This window comes from Neofelis nebulosa, chromosome 7, assembly GCF_028018385.1.
Source record: "Neofelis nebulosa isolate mNeoNeb1 chromosome 7, mNeoNeb1.pri, whole genome shotgun sequence".
Lineage (NCBI taxonomy): Eukaryota > Metazoa > Chordata > Mammalia > Carnivora > Felidae > Neofelis > Neofelis nebulosa.
Genome location: NC_080788.1, coordinates 49,661,646 through 49,682,384, shown reverse-complemented (window position 1 = coordinate 49,682,384; position 20,739 = coordinate 49,661,646). Strand labels below are relative to the sequence as shown.

The 20,739-nt window shown below is 35.0% G+C and overlaps 1 protein-coding gene across 9 annotated transcripts in view; it reads right to left on the bottom strand.

Moving 5' to 3' along the window:
* The window catches only part of DNAAF4 (dynein axonemal assembly factor 4), a 70,964-nt gene that overhangs the window by 37,213 nt on the left and 13,012 nt on the right, over window positions 1-20,739 (bottom strand). For all 9 annotated transcript variants that reach the window (XR_009264127.1, XR_009264124.1, XR_009264125.1 and 6 more), the window contains exon 4: window positions 7,463-7,694. Coding sequence is in view for 5 of the 9 variants with exons in the window: in XM_058737661.1 (XP_058593644.1) it covers window positions 7,463-7,694 (232 nt within the window). In the remaining 4 variants the exon portion in view is untranslated. The remainder of the gene's footprint in view (window positions 1-7,462; window positions 7,695-20,739) is intronic.

Here is a 20,739-nt window from a genome sequence, read left to right as displayed (position 1 = left end):
TTTTCATTCTATACATTTGGAAACTAAAACCAAAACAAAACAAACAAAAACTCCCTCGTAATTCAAGGGCCAAAGGAAAAAACAATGATGAGTTACAAAATATTCGCAATTAAACAAGAACAAAAACACAAGATTCCAAGACTTGGTGACTTGGTATTAACATAGTATTTAAGAGGGAAAAAAATTTAACTTAACATGCATGTATTAAAATATTACAAAATTAATGGAAACAAGTCGGACAAAAAATAGAGAAAACTAAAGAAACTAAGAGAACACAGGAGTTAATGGAATAGAGAACAAAGAAACTATAAAAAGGATCAACAAAACCAAAAATTGCTTTTTTGAATGGACTAATAAAGTTTACAAAATGTTACAACAGTAGATCAAGGAAAAATAAAATGGTGCTAGAAATAAATAAATAGAGATAATTATGTTATAATTAGAGATAGAGATAAATAAGAGAAACCTTATGCAAACAAATTTGAAAAGGCGATAAGGACAATTTCCTAGAAAAGAAATTATCAAAATTGACTTCAAAAAAATAGAAAATCTGGAAATCACTATTATAGAAACTAAATGTACTTCTATGCCTAGATGTATTAGGGGTAGTTTTACTAAACGTTTGAGCAGCAGATATTTGTTAGTGAAAGCAGACTATTTTGAAGAATAGAAAAAGAAAACAGGTATAATTCCCAGTGTACCTGAGCAATAAATATTTTAAGAATTTGCATGTCTGAAAAGTTTTTATTTTTGCCTCATGCCTGATTAATAAGCTGGGTATAGAATTTCATAGTGAAAATTATTTTCACTTAGAATTCTGAAGGCACTGATCCATGTTTCAGGATTCCAGTGCTGAGGTTGAGGACAGATGCCAACATTTCCAGTCCTTTGTGCATGATCTGCTCCTCTTCTCTGGAAGCTTGCAAGATCTTTGTCTAAAGGGTGCTAAAGTTTCTGGTAATGTGTTCATCAGTGCTTTGGCATGAATATTACAAAATCTACCATGCTGGACCTGATAGACTCTTTCAACATGGCAATTCATTAAAGTTTTCAGAATTTTTGTAACATTAAAAAATTATTTCCGGGGCGCCTGGGTGGCGCAGTCGGTTGAGCGTCCGACTTCAGCCAGGTCACGATCTCGCGGTCGGTGAGTTCGAGCCCCGCGTCAGGCTCTGGGCTGATGGCTCGGAGCCTGGAGCCTGTTTCCGATTCTGTGTCTCCCTCTCTCTCTGCCCCTCCCCCGTTCATGCTCTGTCTCTCTCTGTCCCAAAAAAAATAAATAAAAAAAACGTTGAAAAAAAAAAAAATTAAAAAAAACCAAAAAAAAAAAAAAAAAAAATTATTTCCTCTGTCTTTCCCTCTCTCTTCCTTATACCCCTATGATTTGAATGTTGAACATCTTGGAAGGATACTCTGATTGTTTTATCTTTTCTACTTTAAATCTGTCCTTTTGTTCTACTTTCTGAAAAAAATTATAAAGTATATTCCAACCACTTGATTACAATTAAAATTTTTATCACATTTTAAATTTCCAAACTGTTGTATTCTCTTAGTATTCTTCACTGTAGACTCTTGTTCTTGTTTAATGATTAAAATTTGTTTCGGGGATGCCTGGGTGGTTGAGTCAGTTAAGCATCTGACTCTTGATTTTGGCTCAGATCATGATCTCACAGTTCATGTGTTCAAGCCCCATGTCAGGCTTTGTACTGGCAGTGCAGAGCCTGATTAGGATTCTCTCTCTCCCCCTCTCTATCTCTGCCCCCCCCACTCTCTCTCTCAAAATAAATAAATAAACTTTAAAAAATACATGTTTTCATTTCTTTGAAGACATTAGTTATAGTGAAGTTTTCTTCTGTTCCCTGCATTACTTGGCTGTTCCAAGTTGCATTTTTCTTTGTCTTGGCTGTCACCATCAGTTAGAGATAAAGTATAAAAATTCTGACTGGAAGGTCTGTATACATGAATTGGAAATCTGTTGGCTAGTCAGCTTTAGCAGGGTGAACTAGCTGGGCCATTACAAATGGGATTTTTTCATCCTACACTCACTAGCTTCCCTGTAGAGGAATTCTCCAATCTGCATCCCAGGTACATTAGGCTTGTGCATGCATATGTACATGTGCATGGGGATCCCTTGAATAAGTACTAAGATTTTCACAATGCAGGTTTTCACTCAATCTCTGCATTTTCAATGCAGAAGAATCTTACTCAGTCTACAACTGTGCAGAAAGGAAACCCCAATCTTCTGTCATGATGAGGAAGAGATCTCGTAGTGAAACTCTACTTACACACTTTCAACCAATCTTTTTTTTTTTCCCAGACTTACATTTGCCCTACCTTTCTAAGTTGAAAAGGGACAAATTAACCTGGCCTCAAGTCTCATCTCTCCCTCTACAACGCGTTTAGTAGCTTACCGAGCAAGTCAAAACTACATCAACAGAACAGGCTGATTCCAGTAACTGAACTCCTTCTAACAAGATAAGGAAGTCCCCATAGTTAATTAATTAGACGTTCAATCGGGGCGCCTGGGTGGCTCAGTCAGTTAAGCATCTAACTTCAGCTCAGGTCATGATCTCGCGGTCCGTGAGTTTGAGCCCCGCGTCGGGCTCTGTGCTGACAGCTCAGAGCCTGGAGCCTGTTTCGGATTCTGTGTCTCCCTCTCTCTGACCCTCCCCCATTCATGCTCTGTCTCTCTCTGTCTCAAAAATAAATAAACTTAAAAAAAAATTAAAAAATTAGACGTTCAATGATTCCCTTTCCCAGTCTCCTATAAATACAATAGTACAAGGGCCAGGACCCTCAAATGGAGGCTTCACTATGTCCAGCCATAAGCATAACTGAGGAATAAGAAGAACTTGAGAAAATCATGTGCACTTTGCTGTTTTTCTGCCTAGAAAGATTTCCAATATACTCTATTCAATTTTACTAAGAAATAATTTATGCACAGTAAACTGTACTAATTTTACAGTGTATTAATTCAATGAGTTGACATATGTATGCACCCATGAAATCACAATCATAATCAAGACAGAAAGGTTCTATCACTTCCAAGAGTCCCCTATGGCCACTTGAAGTTCATCCCTTCCTTTTACCTCTGGCCCCAGATAACCACTGATGTGCTGTCAGTCATTATAGAATGGTTAATATTTTCTACAATTTCATGCAGTATGGACTGGTTTGGTCTCTCTTTTTTATTGCAGAGTAGTATTTCATTTTTATGAATGTATGAGAGTTTGTTTATTCACTCATCTGTTGATGAACATCACTTCCAGTTTCTTGCCACTGTGAATAAAGTTGCCATAAACATTTGAATACAAGTCTTTAGGTGTATACCTCTCTCTTGTGTAAAAACTGAAGACAAGGATGTCTGAGTTACATGATAGGTATGTACTTACCTTTTAAGAAAGGAGCCAAAAACTTGTCCAAAGTAGTTGTACCATTTTACAGTTCTACCATTGGTGTACAAGAGCTACGGTTGCAGCATATCCTCAATAACACTTGTGTTGATGGTCTTTAATTTTCTGTTTTAGTCATTTTAGTGGATATGTGCTGTGTACTGTATCTCACTGTGGCTTTAAAATTTACTTATTTTGAGAGGGGAAAAAGACAGCAGGCACACATGCGCATGTGCATGAGCATAGAGAAGGGGCAGAGAGATTGACTCCCAGGTGGGCTCCAAGCCGTCAGTGAGGAGCCAGACATGGGGCTCTGTCTCACGAACTGTGAGATCATGACCTGAGCCAAAATCAAGAGTCAGAGGCTTAACAAACTGAGCCACCCAGGTGTCCCTCTCACTGTGGTTTTAATTTGCATTTCCTTACTAACAAATAATTTGAATATCTTTTCATATGTCTATTGGCCATTCATATGTCTTCCTCTGTTAAAAGTTCATTCAAATCTTTCATCCAATTGTTTATTGGATTGTCTTCTTATGTATGTGTTATGTACACAGTGAGGTAAGAGTCTACCCTCATTTGTTTCCATAAAGATATTCATTTGTTCTTGACCTTCCTTTACCTATTGAATTATCTTGTTACCTTTGGTTAAAATAATTGAACTATACATGTGTGGATCTATTTCTGGTCTCTGTATTCTGTTCTTTTGAACTTGTGTTTGTCTTTCACCAATTTCATCTTGTCTTGATTACTGTAGCTTGACGCTAAGTGTTCAAATCAGGTAGTGTGAGTCCTACATATTTGCTCTTATTTTAAAAAATTCATTTCGCTATTCTAGGTGATTTATATTCTCATATAAATATTAGAATCAGCTTGTCAATTTCTACAAAAAGATTACTGGGATTTCTACTGGAATTGCATTGAATCTATAGATGAGTTTAAGAAGAACTGACATCCGAACATTGAGTTTTCCAATTCAGGAACATGTTCTATCACTACATTTAGCTAGGACTTTTAAAATATCTCCCAGCAATCCTCCTGTAGTTTTCAGTGATGTGATCTTACACTTCTTTTGTTAAATTATTCCTACATATTTTCTCTTTTAATGTTATTATAAATAAATTAAAATGTAATTTCCCAGTTGTTTGCCTCTGGTAAATAAAATTTTAAGTGACTTATATCCTGAATTTATTAATTCACCTATTAGTTCTAGTCGTCATTCTTCATATTTCTTAGGGATTTCCACATATACAATTGTGTCATCTACAAATAAGTTTTACTTCTTTCTGTCTAATCTTCATGCCTCTCATTGCTTCTTCTTGTCGTAATGTAATGGTTAGGACCTCCAGTACAATGCTGAATAGAATCAGTGAAACTAGACATGCTTGCCTTGATCCTGGACCTACAGGGCAGGGCAAAGCATTCATTAATTCACCAATAAACATGAAGCTTACTATACATTTTTTTGTAAAAGGACTTCATTAAAGTAAAAAAGTACCTTTCTACTCCTAATCTGCTGAGAAATTTTTTTCATAAATGGGTGTTGGATTTTATCAAATACCTTTCTGCAATAGTGAAATGATCACATGTTTTTTCCTTTACTGTGTTAATATTCTTAATTACTTTGAATAATTTTCAAATGCTACACCAAATTTGCACATTATCCATTTCTATCAGTCAAAAGTTCTCTAAGCTGTGTGAAGAGAAAACATGACTACAGTTGATTAACCAAGAATGAGTTCTTGTTTTTTTTTTTTCACTTAACAAGCTTGAAGGAAGGTAGGAAGGTAGTCCAGTGCAGAGGTACTGGCTTTCCAATGTCTTTAATGTTGCAAGCTCCTTCTTCCCTATTCCATCATTCTTAGTGTATGTTTTGCCTCTTTGTGGTCTCAAGATAGCTAATGAACTTTCTGCAAACACCTTCATCTTACGTAGGAAAAGGAAAGGAGAAGCAAGCAGAAAGGAGTAATACTTTTCTATAAATCTTTAGCAGATTTCTTTTTGCATATCATCAGCCAGAGCTTGTCACCTGGCTACATCGAGTTACAAGACAGGCTGGGGAAATGAGGTTTTTTTGTTTTACTAATTTAAAATTACTTTGTTTATAAAAATAATTCAATATGCTTTGTTCCTTATTTTTTTATAATAAAACATTTCAAGCATATATAAAAGTAGGCAGAATAGAATAATTAACCATAATGCATTCATGACCTGACTTCACTTATCAACTCCTGGCCAATATCACTTCATCTTCTATCTAGTTTCACATATTATTTTGAAGCCAATCTCAGACATATTTTTTTCATCCATACATATTTCAGTAGGTATCTCTATGAGATAAGGACTTACTTTCTTTTTTTTTTTAATTTTTAAAAAATGTTTGTTTATTTTTGAGACAGAGTATGAGCAGGGGAGGGGCAGAGAGAGGGGGAGACACAGAATCTGAACCAGGCTCCAGGCTCTGAGATGTCAGTACAGAGCCCGAAGTGGGGCTCAAACTCACAAACCAGGAGATCACGACCTGAGCTCAAGTCAGATGCTTAACCAACTGAGCCACCCAGGTGCCTCTGGAAATTTTTTACTTCTATAATCACCTTAATATAAAATACTAAGTAGTTTTCAACAAAATGACATCACCCAATATTGAAGTTCTAGGTCCAAGAAGAGCATGGATCTCACACACACATTTAACTCCTATGCTCTGCAAAGTAACTGAATCATAGTATAGACTCCTAGCTTCACATTAAGAGATAAAATTAGGTGGATGCGCTTTATAATATGGAACTGGTAATTAAAACTTCCAAGGTTTTGCTATTTCTTCATTAGTAATATTTTGGTTAAGCACAAACTGAGTCACTCTTCAAAGTTATTTTAAGGCTTTGGGATGCTAGGCAACAAACATTTAAAAGGTAATATTTTTTCAAACCAGTATTATACACTTTGAGTACTTCTTCCCTAACACATTTCTGATTGCAAATGTCTCCTTCATACAAACAAACTCTGCCAAAATATGTTATGAATCAAATAATGAACATGGCTAATCTGCCTGTTTTATCTGTGTAGCAATATAACACAACAATGGTCTTCACCTACTCTGGAGCCTGATCACCTGAGTCCAAATTCTGACTCTACCATTTATGAGCAGTGTTACCTTGGGCTAGTAATACTCTCTATGCCTTTTCTCACCTGGAAAATAGGAATAATCATGGTTCTTAAATCATAGGATCATTTAATGACTTTTCAACACACTCAACCTCACTTAAAGTGAGGTAAAGACATATAGCCTAGAAGAAAGAGTATAGAGCTCAAATCCCACAAGTTTACTGATTGGGTAGGTGTTTATCATTTCTGAATATCTACTTCCTCTAATAAGAATAGCAGCACTTAGCCCAAAGTGTTGTTGTGAAGACTGAGTCACACAATCAATAAAATCACCTGGCATAGAGAAATCACCCAATAAATGTTAATTATTGTTATTACATAAGTGATTTTGCTACAAAATGTTCCATTTACAAAATATACGAAATATACCCAAAGCAAAGTTTAATATTCTAAAATCAGATAAAATCAAACTCTTAGCTTTCAATAAAGAAATATGTTCTTTTACCTATTTCTAAACACATCAGGATCGAAGGCCAGGAAAACGCTTGTTTGCTTACAACTAAGTTTGTGTAAGGGTACTCATGTTCCTCAGTCATGTGACGAAAATGTATTTTAATGAGATTCCTAGTTTCTTATCTCCAAAGAAATAAATGAATGCTCCTGGCGCTGCTAGTCCACTCCAAGTCTTTTTGGACCTGAGTTAAACACGTATTTAACAACACTTGCATACATTTCAAAATGAAGCACACAAGCAAAACCAACGCTGAATCCTTGCTCATTGTATTTTGAAAATGTCACTACTTCCTAAAAGAAGAAATAGATCTTTCACCTTAGCCTTTATATTATAGTACTTATTCTCTATATACCAAAATAATGACCTAATAGTGTAAATAGATTATGAAAATAAAAAGTGACACATACACTTCACCAACAGACCCCACTTTCCCAGAAAATATTAATCACTGTACCTTTAGTGGCAAGATTTCTAGATGCTGAAATTCTAGTATGGCTTTTATGTTTTAATTTTTTTCTCTCTTCTTCAATTTGCTTTTCTTGTTCACAGAATTTCTCTTCTCTATGAATTCTTTTTTGTTCTTCAGCTTTTCTTTGACATTCCTTCCAGGCTTCCAATTCTTTAGTTGCTTTCATTCGTTCATTTTCTTTCATATCTTCTATTTTTTTCCTCTCCTCTTCTTCAATCTGTAAAAATTACAATTACCAAAACTTTAAAACATGTAAAAAGCAACATTTTAAAAATAAAAGCTGCATTATAATAATCTTACCTCTAAATTCTTGTCATTGCATCTGCAGCAATTGTTAGTAGTGAATAAAAAATTAAAATGGGAATAAATGATTTAGTATCTCCATGAACACAGGTTTTGGCTCCAGATTTACCATTAACTATTGATACCATCTTGAGCAATCATTTTCTCTAGCTTCAGTTTACTTATACGTAAAATGGGGGCAGGCATTCAATTAAATGATATCTAAGGGGTTGGTAAAAAAAAATTGTTTTTTTCTAAAAAACAAGTCACTTGTTCCAAAATTTACACACACACACACACACACACACACACACACACACACACACACGCCTTTCTATGTATGCCAGCCTTACCTTGTCTTAGGACTGAAGTTGTGCCTACATTCACCTGAGAAACAAGGGAATAGTAAGAAAGGAAACAGGAAAGATGAACTAGGGAATTTGTCTCTGGTGGATAGAAATGTTTGAACTTTGGATGCCGTTGCTGCCAAATATGTTTGCAGTAGCAGTTACTTGAAGCTTCCACAAGAAAAGCTAACTATCAGATGAATTTGAAAGCAGTGCATCATACAGGAGTGTGCTCTTTTTCCCTCTTATTAAAATTCCTTCATATGGGCAAGAAAGAAAAAAAAAGCCTGTGAAAGCCTAACTGGTTGGTGTAAATGACTGACCATGTATCTCTGACTTTCCTATGGTTACAAAAATATCCTGACTCTATTGTCTAAAGAAGCAGTATCTAACAGAACTTTTCTCAATGATGGTAATGTTCTGTGCTATTCAATACAGCGGCCACTAGCTGTATGTGGCTAAGGAAGTACTTAAAATGTGGCTAATGTGGGGTGCCTGGGTGGCTCAGTTGGTTAGGTGACAGACTCTTGGTCTCAGCTCAGGTCATGATCTCACAGTTTTTGAGTCTGAGCCCTGAATCAAGCTTTGCAATAACGGTGCTGAGCTTACTTGGGATTCCCTCTTCTCTCTCTCTGCCCCATCCCCGACTGCACTCTCTCTCTCAATAAATAAGTAAACTCAAAAAAAGTTTTTTTAATGTGGCTAATGTGACTGAAAAACTAAATTTTTATTTAAGTTTCATTAACGTAAATTTAAGTTAATTTACATTTAAAAAAATTTTTTTAACGTTTATTTTTGAGACAGAGACAGAGCATGAATGGGGGAGGGTCAGAGAGAGAGGGAGACTTAATTTACATTTAAATACTACATTTGGCACAGCTCTAGAATAACATGCTGAGATGGAGTTTCCTAGAAGCTGAATTATTTCAGAATACAGAATAAACATTCTAAGTATGAAACTGCACTGAAGAGGTGTTCTGTAATATCTCCATGACCTAATACCTTCTTCTGGAAGACTGTTATTTTCCTACTGGATCGTGGAACACTGACTTCAAAATAAATTTCACAGAGTACTGAACAGGAATTTCCTATAGTCTGAGAATTGCACATAAGGCCTAAACTAAGCACAAAAGATGGTAATTTTTGCATGTTCTAAGTTCAGAGAGCTGCCAAAAGGTTGGGCCAGGAAGGATCTTACGTGTGGCAACGAGCCAGCCTTTAAATGACTGACAACAGGGCATGATGACCAGTCACTGTTAGCCAGAGACAGCCACAACCTAAAAGGAGAAGATGACAACTTCACCCAGTTAAATATTATGTTTGCTTTTTTTCCTCTCCTTCCTCTCTGCCCCAACACATGGAAGAAGGGAAAAGTATGTGCAGTCAGAACGCCCTTAATCCCTCAGAATCTCTACAAGTGAAGTGAATTTTGAAAAGTTTTTAAAAACATGTAAGACTAAGCCTTAACTACCAAAAATGAGACTACCCTTATAACCAAAAGTAACAGGAAAATTATGGTATTATAGCAAAGATATAATTAAGAGAACTACATATGTATATACATATATATACATACATATAGAAATACACATACATACATATATACACATATACATTTATGATTTAATTTATAATACACTATATTTTTTAAAAAAGGCTAACTCTTCAGGGAGAAATGGGGAAGAGGAAGGGCCAAGAAAGGCTTTACAGAGCAGGTGACAGAAGGGACTAGAATGAAAAGAAAAACATGAAGAATACCACAAAGCTTACAATAAAAGGAAAAGAGAGACTAAATATATCAAAGAGAAAGACAAACAAATGTTAAACAATCCTTGAAGTTCCTTTGTTAAAAAAAATATGATATGGGAAACATACCTCTTAAAGAAAGGCTTTAATAGTAAACTACAGTAAACAGAAAAACTCAGAAGGGGACTGAAGATGGGGACATCTACATTTCTTTTTTTTCCCCTAATATGTATTTTATTTATTTATGTTTGAAAGAGAGAGAGAAAGACAGTGCATGTGAGCATGAGTGGGGGAGGGGCAGAGAGAGAGAGGGGAGAATCTGAAACAGGCTCCCTGCTGTCAGCACAGAGCTTAACTGACTGAGCCACCCAAGCGCTCCCATCTACATTTCTTTTACTTTGGAATGAATGTCTGGTTTATTAAGGCATTGTTCTTTATAAACCAATCTCTATTATGAATTACATGCAAAAATCATAAAATTAGCAAATTGAAATGAGGAAAATATTAAAATTATAATGCATCTTGATCAAATACCATTATTTCTTATTTATCATACTAGGAAATGAAAAGAGAAAAAACAATTTAATTTCATTACATGCCAAAATATCCATTGATACTAGGCATAAAAGAAAAATTTTACTTAAAAAGGACTCATATAACATCACACTTCATGGTGAAGCATTAGATATATTTCTAGCAAAGTCACTAAGCCAGCATGACTACTATTGTACTATTTTCCTAGAGATCGTAGCCTATACAATAGAATTTTAAAAACAAGAAATATAAGTACAGATTATAAGGAAATAAAATTGTCATTATTTGCAAATAATTAGATTACCTGAAAGAACCAAAATAACAAACTGACAAACTATTAGAACTATAAGGAAAGTAAGTTCAGCAAGACAATTATATACAAGATCAACTAATAAAAACTCATAAAAACTAACCTTCCTACAAACTGGCAGTAAACGATTAGAAAAATACATTGGAAAAAAACATTGTATTAGTAATTGGCAAAAAAACTTTAAAAATCCTAAGAATAAGCTTAACAAAGAAGCTATTTACTAACAAAGTATTTACTAACAAAGTAAATCCTATATGTATGTTAAATAATTTTCCTGAGGGATAAGTCCAAATAAATGGAGATAAATGCCATGTTCCTAGAGAGAAATCTCAATGTAAATATGTTGATATTCTGAAAATTAACTTATAGAGTCAATGTAGATCTAATCAAAATACCACCAAAACTTCTTAGGGAGCTTTGTAAGTAATGTAAAAATTACCTGCAAAAAATATATATATATATAAATACACATAGTTATCTCAGAGGCATGAAGGGGTTGGCAATTCCCATACACAAACATCAAGTATAAAGCTGGACAAATCTATCCAAAACAACCATTCTGGAGCACAAGAAACTAACCAAAGACAGCCTGCAAATTGAGAAGTGTTTGCTCTAGAATAAATGCTAAAGTTACAGGTAAGAACAGTGGGAGGCTAGACCTGTCTGCCTGAGGTTGCTCCAGACCACCCACTGCCAGCATGAATAATGAGACTGGCAGTTCTGCCAACATAAAGCTAGCAAAAAGAATCCATCAGCTTTGTTGGCAAAAAGGGTGGACTCATTTCAGGGTGGGGCACCAAAAACCCATGGATTTGGTGGATAAAAGTGATGGACTTCATTGTGAATAAATAGGGAAATTTTGAAGTTGGTAGAGGTCCTGGTTAGGATAAGTGCCTAACTACTCAGAAAATTAATAGAAAGATCATGTAAATGAGAAAACCACAGAAGGTCTACGAAAAGCTTACAAGTCTGGCTAAATGGAAAGGTATGTATTTATTAGGAAGACCTGAGAAAGCCTGGCATAAAACGAAACCAAGGTGAGGTGACTGGCCGGCTCAGTTGGTACAGCAGGTGACTCTGGACCTCGGGGTCGTGAGTTTGAGCCTCACATTGGGTGTAGAGATTAAAAATAAAATTAAAAAAAAAAAGTGAAACCAACATAGAGTTGAAAACTGGCTCCAACTTTGAATGTATTCTAAAACCTACCCACAGACCAATCAGCAAAGGGTGGTAGCCTTTACCACCTCTGCCCATATCATTAGCTAACAATTAAGCTATGGAGACACAGGAAAGACCTCTAAGGAAGCCAGCCTAAAGAATAAGAATTAAAAAACTTAGCAGAGACATCAGCAATTGTGTACTACAAAGGAGACCAGACTGATTTCACAGTTAAAGTACAGGCAAGTTACTAAAAAATGAACAGCCCTCAATAAATAAACTAACAAACAAACAAACAAATACAACAGGACCCAGAATTTCTATAATCTATTAACTAAATGTAAAGGGTTTTTTTTTGTTGTTGTTGTTTTTTGTTTTTTTTGAGAGAGAGAGTATGCTCACCCACATGAGTGGGGGAGGGGCAGAGGGAGAGGGACACAGAGAATCTCAAGCAGGCTCCATGCCCAGAGCAGAGCTCAATGCAGGGCTCCATTCCACAACTGTGAGACCATTACCTGTGCTGAAATCAAGAGTTGGATTCTCAACTGACTGAGCCACCATAAAATGTATACTTTTCAATCAATAATATTTCAGAAAACAATTGATAAAAATTTCTCAAATTTGATGAAAACATGAATCCATAGCTCCAATAAGTTCAACAAACCAAAGTAAAATGAACACAGAGATATACCTGAATACAACTTAGTGAAACTGCTAAGTTAATACAAGAGCCAAACAAAGGAAAATCTTGAAAGCAGCAAGAATAAGACGGCTCATCATGTACAGGAAATGACAATACAAATAAGGCTAATTCCTCATTAGAAATGATGGAGGACAAAAAAAGTCAAACGCCATGTTCAAAGCACTGACAAAAAATATATAAACTATGAATTCCATGTCCAGCAAAACCACTCTTCATAAATGAAGATGAAACAAACACATTCCAAGATAAATAAAACTGAGATGTGTTGTTAGCAGACCTGCCCTACGAGATATGCTAAAAAAAAGTTCTTCAGCCTAAAAGGAAATGGCACCCAACACTAACACAGATCCATAAGAAGGAATGAAGAATATGGGAAATGGTAAATATGTGCATAAATATAAAAAACAATACGAATGGATAAACAAAATGTGGTATATACATAACAGACCATTATTAAGCTTTAAAATGGAAGAAAATTCTGACACATGCTATATGTGGATAAACCTGAAGACATTATGCTAAATGAAATAAGCCAGTCACAAAAGGACAAACATGGTATGATTTCAATGACATGAGGTACCTAAAGTAGTGAAATTCATAGAAACAGAAAGGAAAATGGGTATTGCCAGGATCTGAGGGAATGGGGGAACGTGGAGTTATTATTGTTTAATGGGCACAGTGTTTCAATTTTGTAAGATTAACAAAGTTCTGGAGATGCATGGTGATGATGGGAGCACAACATTAATGTATTTAAAGCCACTGAGCTTTAAAATTAATGATTAAAATAAAAATTTTATGTTACATATATTATATCACAACTTAAAATAAATTTAAAAAGATAATGCAATTCAACATCCATTTATGATCAAAATTCTCAAAATGGGTACAGAGGTGACATACCTCAGCATAATAAATGCCATGTACGTCAAGCTCACAGCTAACAAGATACTTGACAGTGAAAAGCTGAAAGCTTTTCTTCTACAGTCAGGAACAAGACAAGGATGCACACTTTCACCACTTTTATTCAACACAGTATTAAAAGTCCTAGTCAGAGCAAGAAATAAAAGGCACCCAAATCAGAAAGGAAGAAGTCAAACTGTCACTATTTGCAACAGACATGACATTATATATAGAAAATCCTCAAGACTCCACCAAAAAACTGTTAGAATAAACAAATTCAGTAAAGTTGCAGGATACAAAACCAATGTACAAAAATCTGTTGCATTTCTGTACACTAATAATGAGCTATCAGAAAGAGAAATTAAGAAAGCATGGGGTGCCTGGGTGGCTCAGTTGGTTAAACATCTGACTTCAGGTCATGATCTTATAGTTCATGGGTTCGAGCCCCATGTTGGGCTCTATGCTGACATCTTGGAGCCTGGAGCCTGCTTCAGATTCTGTGTCTCCCTCTCTCTCTGTTCCTTCCCCATTCATACTCTGTCTCATAAAAGTAAATAATACTTAAAAAAAATTTAAAGAAAGCAATCCCATTTATAATTATACCAAAAGAACAAAATACCTAAAAATAAATTGAACCAAGGAGGTAAAAGACTTGTACACTGAAAACCATTAAGACATTAATGAAAAGAAATTGGAGAAGACACAAATAAATGGAATATTCCAGGCCTATGAATTAGAAGAATTAATATTGTTCCAGTGTCCAAACCATGCAAAGCAATCTACAGAGTCAATGAAATCTCTACGAAATTCCAATGTCCTTTTTCACAAAAATTGAAAACAACAATCCTAAAATTTGTATGGAACCAAAGAAAACCCTGAATAACCAAAACAATCTTGAGAAAGAACAAAGCTGGGGCAGCAAGCCCACAGATTTCAAACTATATTACAAAGCTACAGTAATTAAAACTTACAAGTATGGTATTGGCATGGTGCCTAGGTGGCTCAGTCAGTTAAGCTATCCAACTGTTGGTCTCAGCTCAGGTCTTGATTTCAGGGTTGTGAGTTCAAGCTCCACACTGGGCTCCATGCTGGGCATGAAGCCTACTTTTTAAAAAATAAAAGTATAGTACTGGCATAAAAACAGACACACAGATCAATGATCTAGAACAGAGAGCCCAAAAATAAACGAATGCATATATGGCCAATTAATTTATGATAATGGAACCAAAAATATATAATGGGGAGAGAACAGTCTCTTCAATAAATGATACTGGAAAACTGGATATCCACCACATGCAAAAGAATAAAATTGAGCCATTACCTTACACCATACACAAAATTTAATTCAAAATGGATTAAAGACTTGGATGTAGGATCTGAAACCATAAAATTCATAGAAGAAAACACAGGTAGTAAATTTCTTGATAACTTGTCATAGTGATTTTTTGGATTTGACACCAAAAGCAAAGGCAAGAAAAGCAAAAACAAACAAGCAGAATTACACCAAACTAAGAAGCTTCTGCACAGCAAAGGAAATCATCAACAAAATGAAAACAAAAATCTACTAAATGAAATATTTGCAAATTAAAATATCTTATAAGGGGCAACTCAACACCAAAAGTACAAACCATCCAATTAAAAAAAGAACAGAGGATCCGAATAGACATTTTACCAAAGAAGACATACAGGTGGCCAACAGGTACATTAAAAAATGTTGAATGTCACTAAATACTAGGGAAATGCAAATGGAAACCTCAGTGAGGTATCACCTCACAGCTGTTAGAATGGCTAGTATCAAAAAAGACAAGAAATAACAAGTGTTGGTGAGGATGTGGAGAAAAGGGAACCCTTGTACACTGTCAGGAGAAATGTAAATTGGTGCAACCATTACGGAAATCAGTATAGAGATTCCTCAAAAAATTAACAATAGAACTACCACATGATCCAGTAACTCTACTTCCAAAGAAAATGAAAACACATATTCAAAAAGATATACAACGCTCCTCCCCATCTTTACTGTAGCATTAATTACAACAGCCAAGGCATGGAAACAACCTAAGTGTCTACTGGTGGATAAATGGATAAAGAAAATATGGAATATATACACAACAGGGTATTGTTCAGCCACAAAAAGGAATAAAATTTTGCCATTTACAACAATATGGATGAACCTTGAGGGCATTATGATAAGTGAAATAAATCAGAGAAAGACATACCATGTGATCTCACTTTTATGTGGAATCTAAAACAAACAAACAAACAAAAAAGACCCTCAAACTCATAGACACAGTTAACAAACTGGTGGTTACCAGTGACGGGGTGCTGGGTTAGGCAAAATGCATGAAAGGGGTCAAAAGGTATAAATTTCCAGTTATAAAACAAACAAACCATGAGGGAGAAAAAGTACTGCTGATTTATCACATTACATTGTTTAATCAAGAAAAAAGACAATACAGACTTTTTTTTGGCCTTTATTCTCTTGATTTATTTAAAAACCTAAGATTTTTTTTAAAAAGCAGTAAGTTTTTATTTAATTTTTTTTCTTCCAAGTCTTTATTTAAATTCAAGTTAGTTAACATGTAGTGTAGTATTGGTTTCAGGAGAATTTAGTGATTCATCACTTACATACAATACCCAGTGCTCATCAAAACAAGTAACCTCCTCAATGCCCATCATTCATCTAGCCCATCACCCACTAATCTCTACTCCAGCAACCCTCAGTTTGTTCTCTATAGTTAAAAATCTCTTTAAGATGGTTTGCCTCCCTGTTTTTATCTTATCGTATTTTTCCTTCCCTGCCTCTATGCTCATCTGTTTTGTTTCTTAAATTCCACATATGAGTGAAATCATATGGTATTTGTCTTCTCTGACTCATTTTGTTTAGCATAATACACTCCAGTTCCATCTACATTGTTGCAAAAGGCAGGATTTCATTCTTTTTGATTGCCAAGTAATACTCCGTTGTATATATATATACTACATTTTCTTTATCCATTCATCTGTCAATGGACATTGGGCTCTTTCCATACTTTGGCTATTGTTGACAGTGCTACTATAAATATGGGGGTGCATGTGCCCCTTCAAAGAAGTATTTTTGTATTCTTTGGATAAATACCTCGTAGTGCAATTGCTGGGTCGAAAGGCAGTTCTAGATTTAACAAAAAGCAATAATTTTTAAAGTACAGTAACATGTACTGTTGAGTTATAACAAATACATATACCTAAATGGCAAAGCAGCCCAAAGAGAGGGGGAGATAACAGAGTTTTATTTGAACAAACTTGCTATATTTTACTGGAATAGAATCAGTGCTTACTTGAAGTAGATTGTTAGAAGTTAAAGGTGCATATAGCAACCAATGAAAAGTTTTACAACTATATATACATATATATATATGTATGTATATATATACATACACATGTATATATATGTATATATATATGTATATATATACATACACATGTATATATATGTATTTATTTATATATGTATATATATATATATATATATATATATATGTGTGTGTGTGTGTAATAAAGGAGCTCTAGTTCCAGTTTTGACATGCAGAAAGCTTAGAGGTTGTTACTCCAATCCTTACAACAACAAAAGAAAGATGGACAAAGTGAAAAACAACTAGTTTTCTTGGACTCATTAGAGAAGTGAGTTGCAGGGCAAACTGTTAGCCTGAAATCTGGACAGACAGGTGTATCCAAAACACACAAAGATGTAATTGCCTGTAGCAAAAATAACTAGAGCTATAAACTAGTAGGAACATTTAAATGGGTCATTTTGACAAAATACTAGAACTGAAGGGTGGACTAGCAGGACTACTGATAAAGTGTTTGAGGCCACAGTCTTGAGAAGTGCCCCTATATTTTTGTGGGCTTCACCTTCAGAAACCACATTAGGCTACATTGATGAAGCTCTGAATATTAACTTTGTGTCTCTGGCAGAGGGAGGGGAAGAATAATCATTGTGGATTACAGAAATACCCAGAGCACTCTCCTTAACAAAGATCTACTAGCCAGAGTAAAGGACCTTGCCAGAGCGGAAGTCCCTTACCTCTGCTGGGAAAGAAAATCCCTCCCACTTCAGTCTTCTCCAGCTTTCCTGTCCCACTTATGGGGAGAAGGAAATAGTCAGTAGTCAAGGATTCAAGAAAATAGACCAGGAACAGTGCAGTCAAGGAAGGGAATAGGAGGAGTGGAGGAGAAAAGCTGTCTCACTGGAGGAAAACTTGAAAGATCACAGCTCCAAGATACAGGCCCATGGAAAAAGTGATATTTAACTGAAAGTCTATGAATGCTTCTCTTCCCTTATAAATTTACTACCATACCTAGGGGGTTCCAGGATAATGAGAGTAGATTATATAAGAGAGAGTCTTATGATAAAAACTCTCACAGAAGAGGAATAGAAGCCCAAAGTCAAAGGGGGAGTTCAAAAAAAAACAAAACAGACACCAGAGGCCTCTGATACCAACAGCTACAGCTAACATTAAACATAGCCTAAATCCCAGCCACATTAAAATAAATCAGCCTAATAACCTGTTTCTACTATCTGATATAACATGTCTAGCTTTCAATACAAAATTGCAAGGCATGCCAAAGGCGTGTATATTTACATACATATTTAATGTTATATATGTTACAAAGTTCCCATTTGACTAGCCTTCAAATTCACGGGAACAAAACTAAAAGAATTGATGAAGAAAAATTATTTCTCAAATCAGATTTGGACTAATGGAAATGAGTTAATATATTTTTATATCCTACCCTTTATGTTTTCCTTTCTGCTCAGTAATAATCTTGTTCATTTCTGATAACAGCTTTTACAAACAGTTTCCTTTTTAGATGTGCTAAGTGCATTCTGCTACTTCCATCTCAAGACTTTGCTGTTGAGAAGATTAAGTACCATCTAACAATTTCAGTTCTTTCCATTTTTCTCTCAACAAAAGTATTTTTGCTTCCACACTCTCTTCTTTCCAAGGCTAACAAATATTGTAATGGGTATAATGAATGAATGAATGAATGAATGAATGAATGAATGAATGAATTTTAACCACACTTCTGGAAAAGATGAAAAAGTTTGAAGTAAACAAAAAAATGGACATGTATGATTGCTGAAAGTGTACTTCTATACAGATGTTGTGAATCTGGGATACACTTACACAAAAAGGATGTAGGTCAGCACATCTGACAAAATGTACACATAAGAAAAGCAGTGTCAGAGATACTGTCTTTTCTGATGACTACCTGTTAATAGCTAAAGTTAATTTCTCATATGCTTAGAAATTTGGTAGATTTACACAGAAAATTAGTAATTATTACAGAAAAAAGAAATTAAAGGTAGAAAAAGTAATCATCAGAAGGTAAGTGTTGCTCCTTTTTAAAAAAATGTTTTATTATGAAAAAATATGCATTTATTATGGTGAGAACACAGAAAATACAAAAGAAAAAAGAAAAAAAATTACTAGTGATGTCACTATTTTCTATTCATTTTCTATTTTCTATTCATTTTTTAATTATAAAAATAAGATTTTATATAATGATCTTTTCAAACTGCCAAATAACACACAGATATGCTACAATAATAACTGAAATGAAAAGCCAATCTTTAAATCAAATAGAATTGCAAAGGCCCCAGAATAGCCAAAATATCTTGAAAAAAAAAAACCTGGGGGGCTCATACTTTCTGATGACTATAAACAACAAAATGAAAAATAACAAGTTTTGGCAAGGATGTAGAAAAATTGGAATCATCACATATTGCTGAAGAGAATGCCAAATGGTACAGTCATTATGGAAAATTGTTTGGTGGCTCCTCAAAAAGTTAAATGTCCCAGCAATTCTACTCCTAGGTATATACACAAAAGAATTGAAAACAGGTACTCAAAAAAATAATTATAAGTGAACGTTCATAGCAGTGCTATTTACAATAGCTAAAAGGTGAAAAGAACTTAAATTTCCACCAACTGATGAACAAAGAAACAAACTGTGGTATATCCATACAACGGAGTATCGTTCAGCTATAAAAATGAATGAAGGTCTCACTTATTTTACAAAATGAATGAGGGACACCTGGGTGGCTCAGTCGGTTGAGTGTCCAACTTCAGCTCAGGTCATGATCTCACAGTCTGTGAGTTCAAGCTCTGAGTCAGGCTCTGTGCTGACAGCTCAGAGCCTGGAGCCTGTTTCTGATTCTGTGTCTCCCTCTCTCTCTCTGCCCCCTGCCCTGCTCATGCTCTGTCTCTCTCAAAAAGTAAATAAACATTAAAATAAATAAATAAATAAATAAATGAACTCAAAAACATTATGCTAAGTGAAAAAAGGCAGATACCAAAGGTCATATATTGTATGTGAAATGTCCGGAATAGACAAATCCATAGAGACAGAAGGTAGATAAAGACTACAGAGGAGGATAGAAAAGTGAGTGACTGCTAATGGGTATGAGGTTCCTTTCTGAAGCGATGAAAATGTTCTGGAACTACATAGTCATGATGGTTGCATAACTTGTGATTAAGCTAAAAGCCATAGAATTGTATACTTTATTTTTTTTAATACTTTTATTTATTTATTTATTTTAATTTTTCTTTTACATTTATTTATTTTTGAGAGAGAGACAGAGCGTGAGCAGGGGAGGGGCAGAGAGAGAGGGAGACTCAGAATGTGAAGCACGCTCCAGGCTCTGAGCTGTCAGCACAGAGCCCTATGTGGGGCTCGAACTCACAAACCATGAGATCATGACCTGAACCAAAGTCAGACACTTAACCGGCTGAGCCACCCAGGAGCCCCCAGAATTGTACACCTTAAGAGTGAACTGTACAGTGTATGAAGGAAATCTCAAAGCTGTTATTTTTAAAAAAGGAGTAAGTGTAGGGCAAATGATGGGATAAGAGAGGAAAAGACCAACCAAAAATAAAGGTTCTGCTTACCAATATCTGAAAGAATTAAAAATGGAGGAAAGGGGAATGGGTAGGTTTCAAAGATACATTTTAAATTAAAATGGCATTGAGGACCAAATCAAAACCACCATGAGATACCATCTCACACCCATTAGGATGGCTACTACCAAGACAAAAAGTCATAAAAGAGTTAAAGAATATTCATTAGCTCAAGTATATTTTCTGACCACAATGGCATGAAAGTAGAAATCAGTATCAAGGAAAACAAAAATTAACCAATATGTGGAGATTACACATTACTCCTGAACAACAAATGGGTCAGAGAAGAAATCAAAAGGGAAATCAAAACATATATTGGAACAAATGAAAATGGAAACACAAAA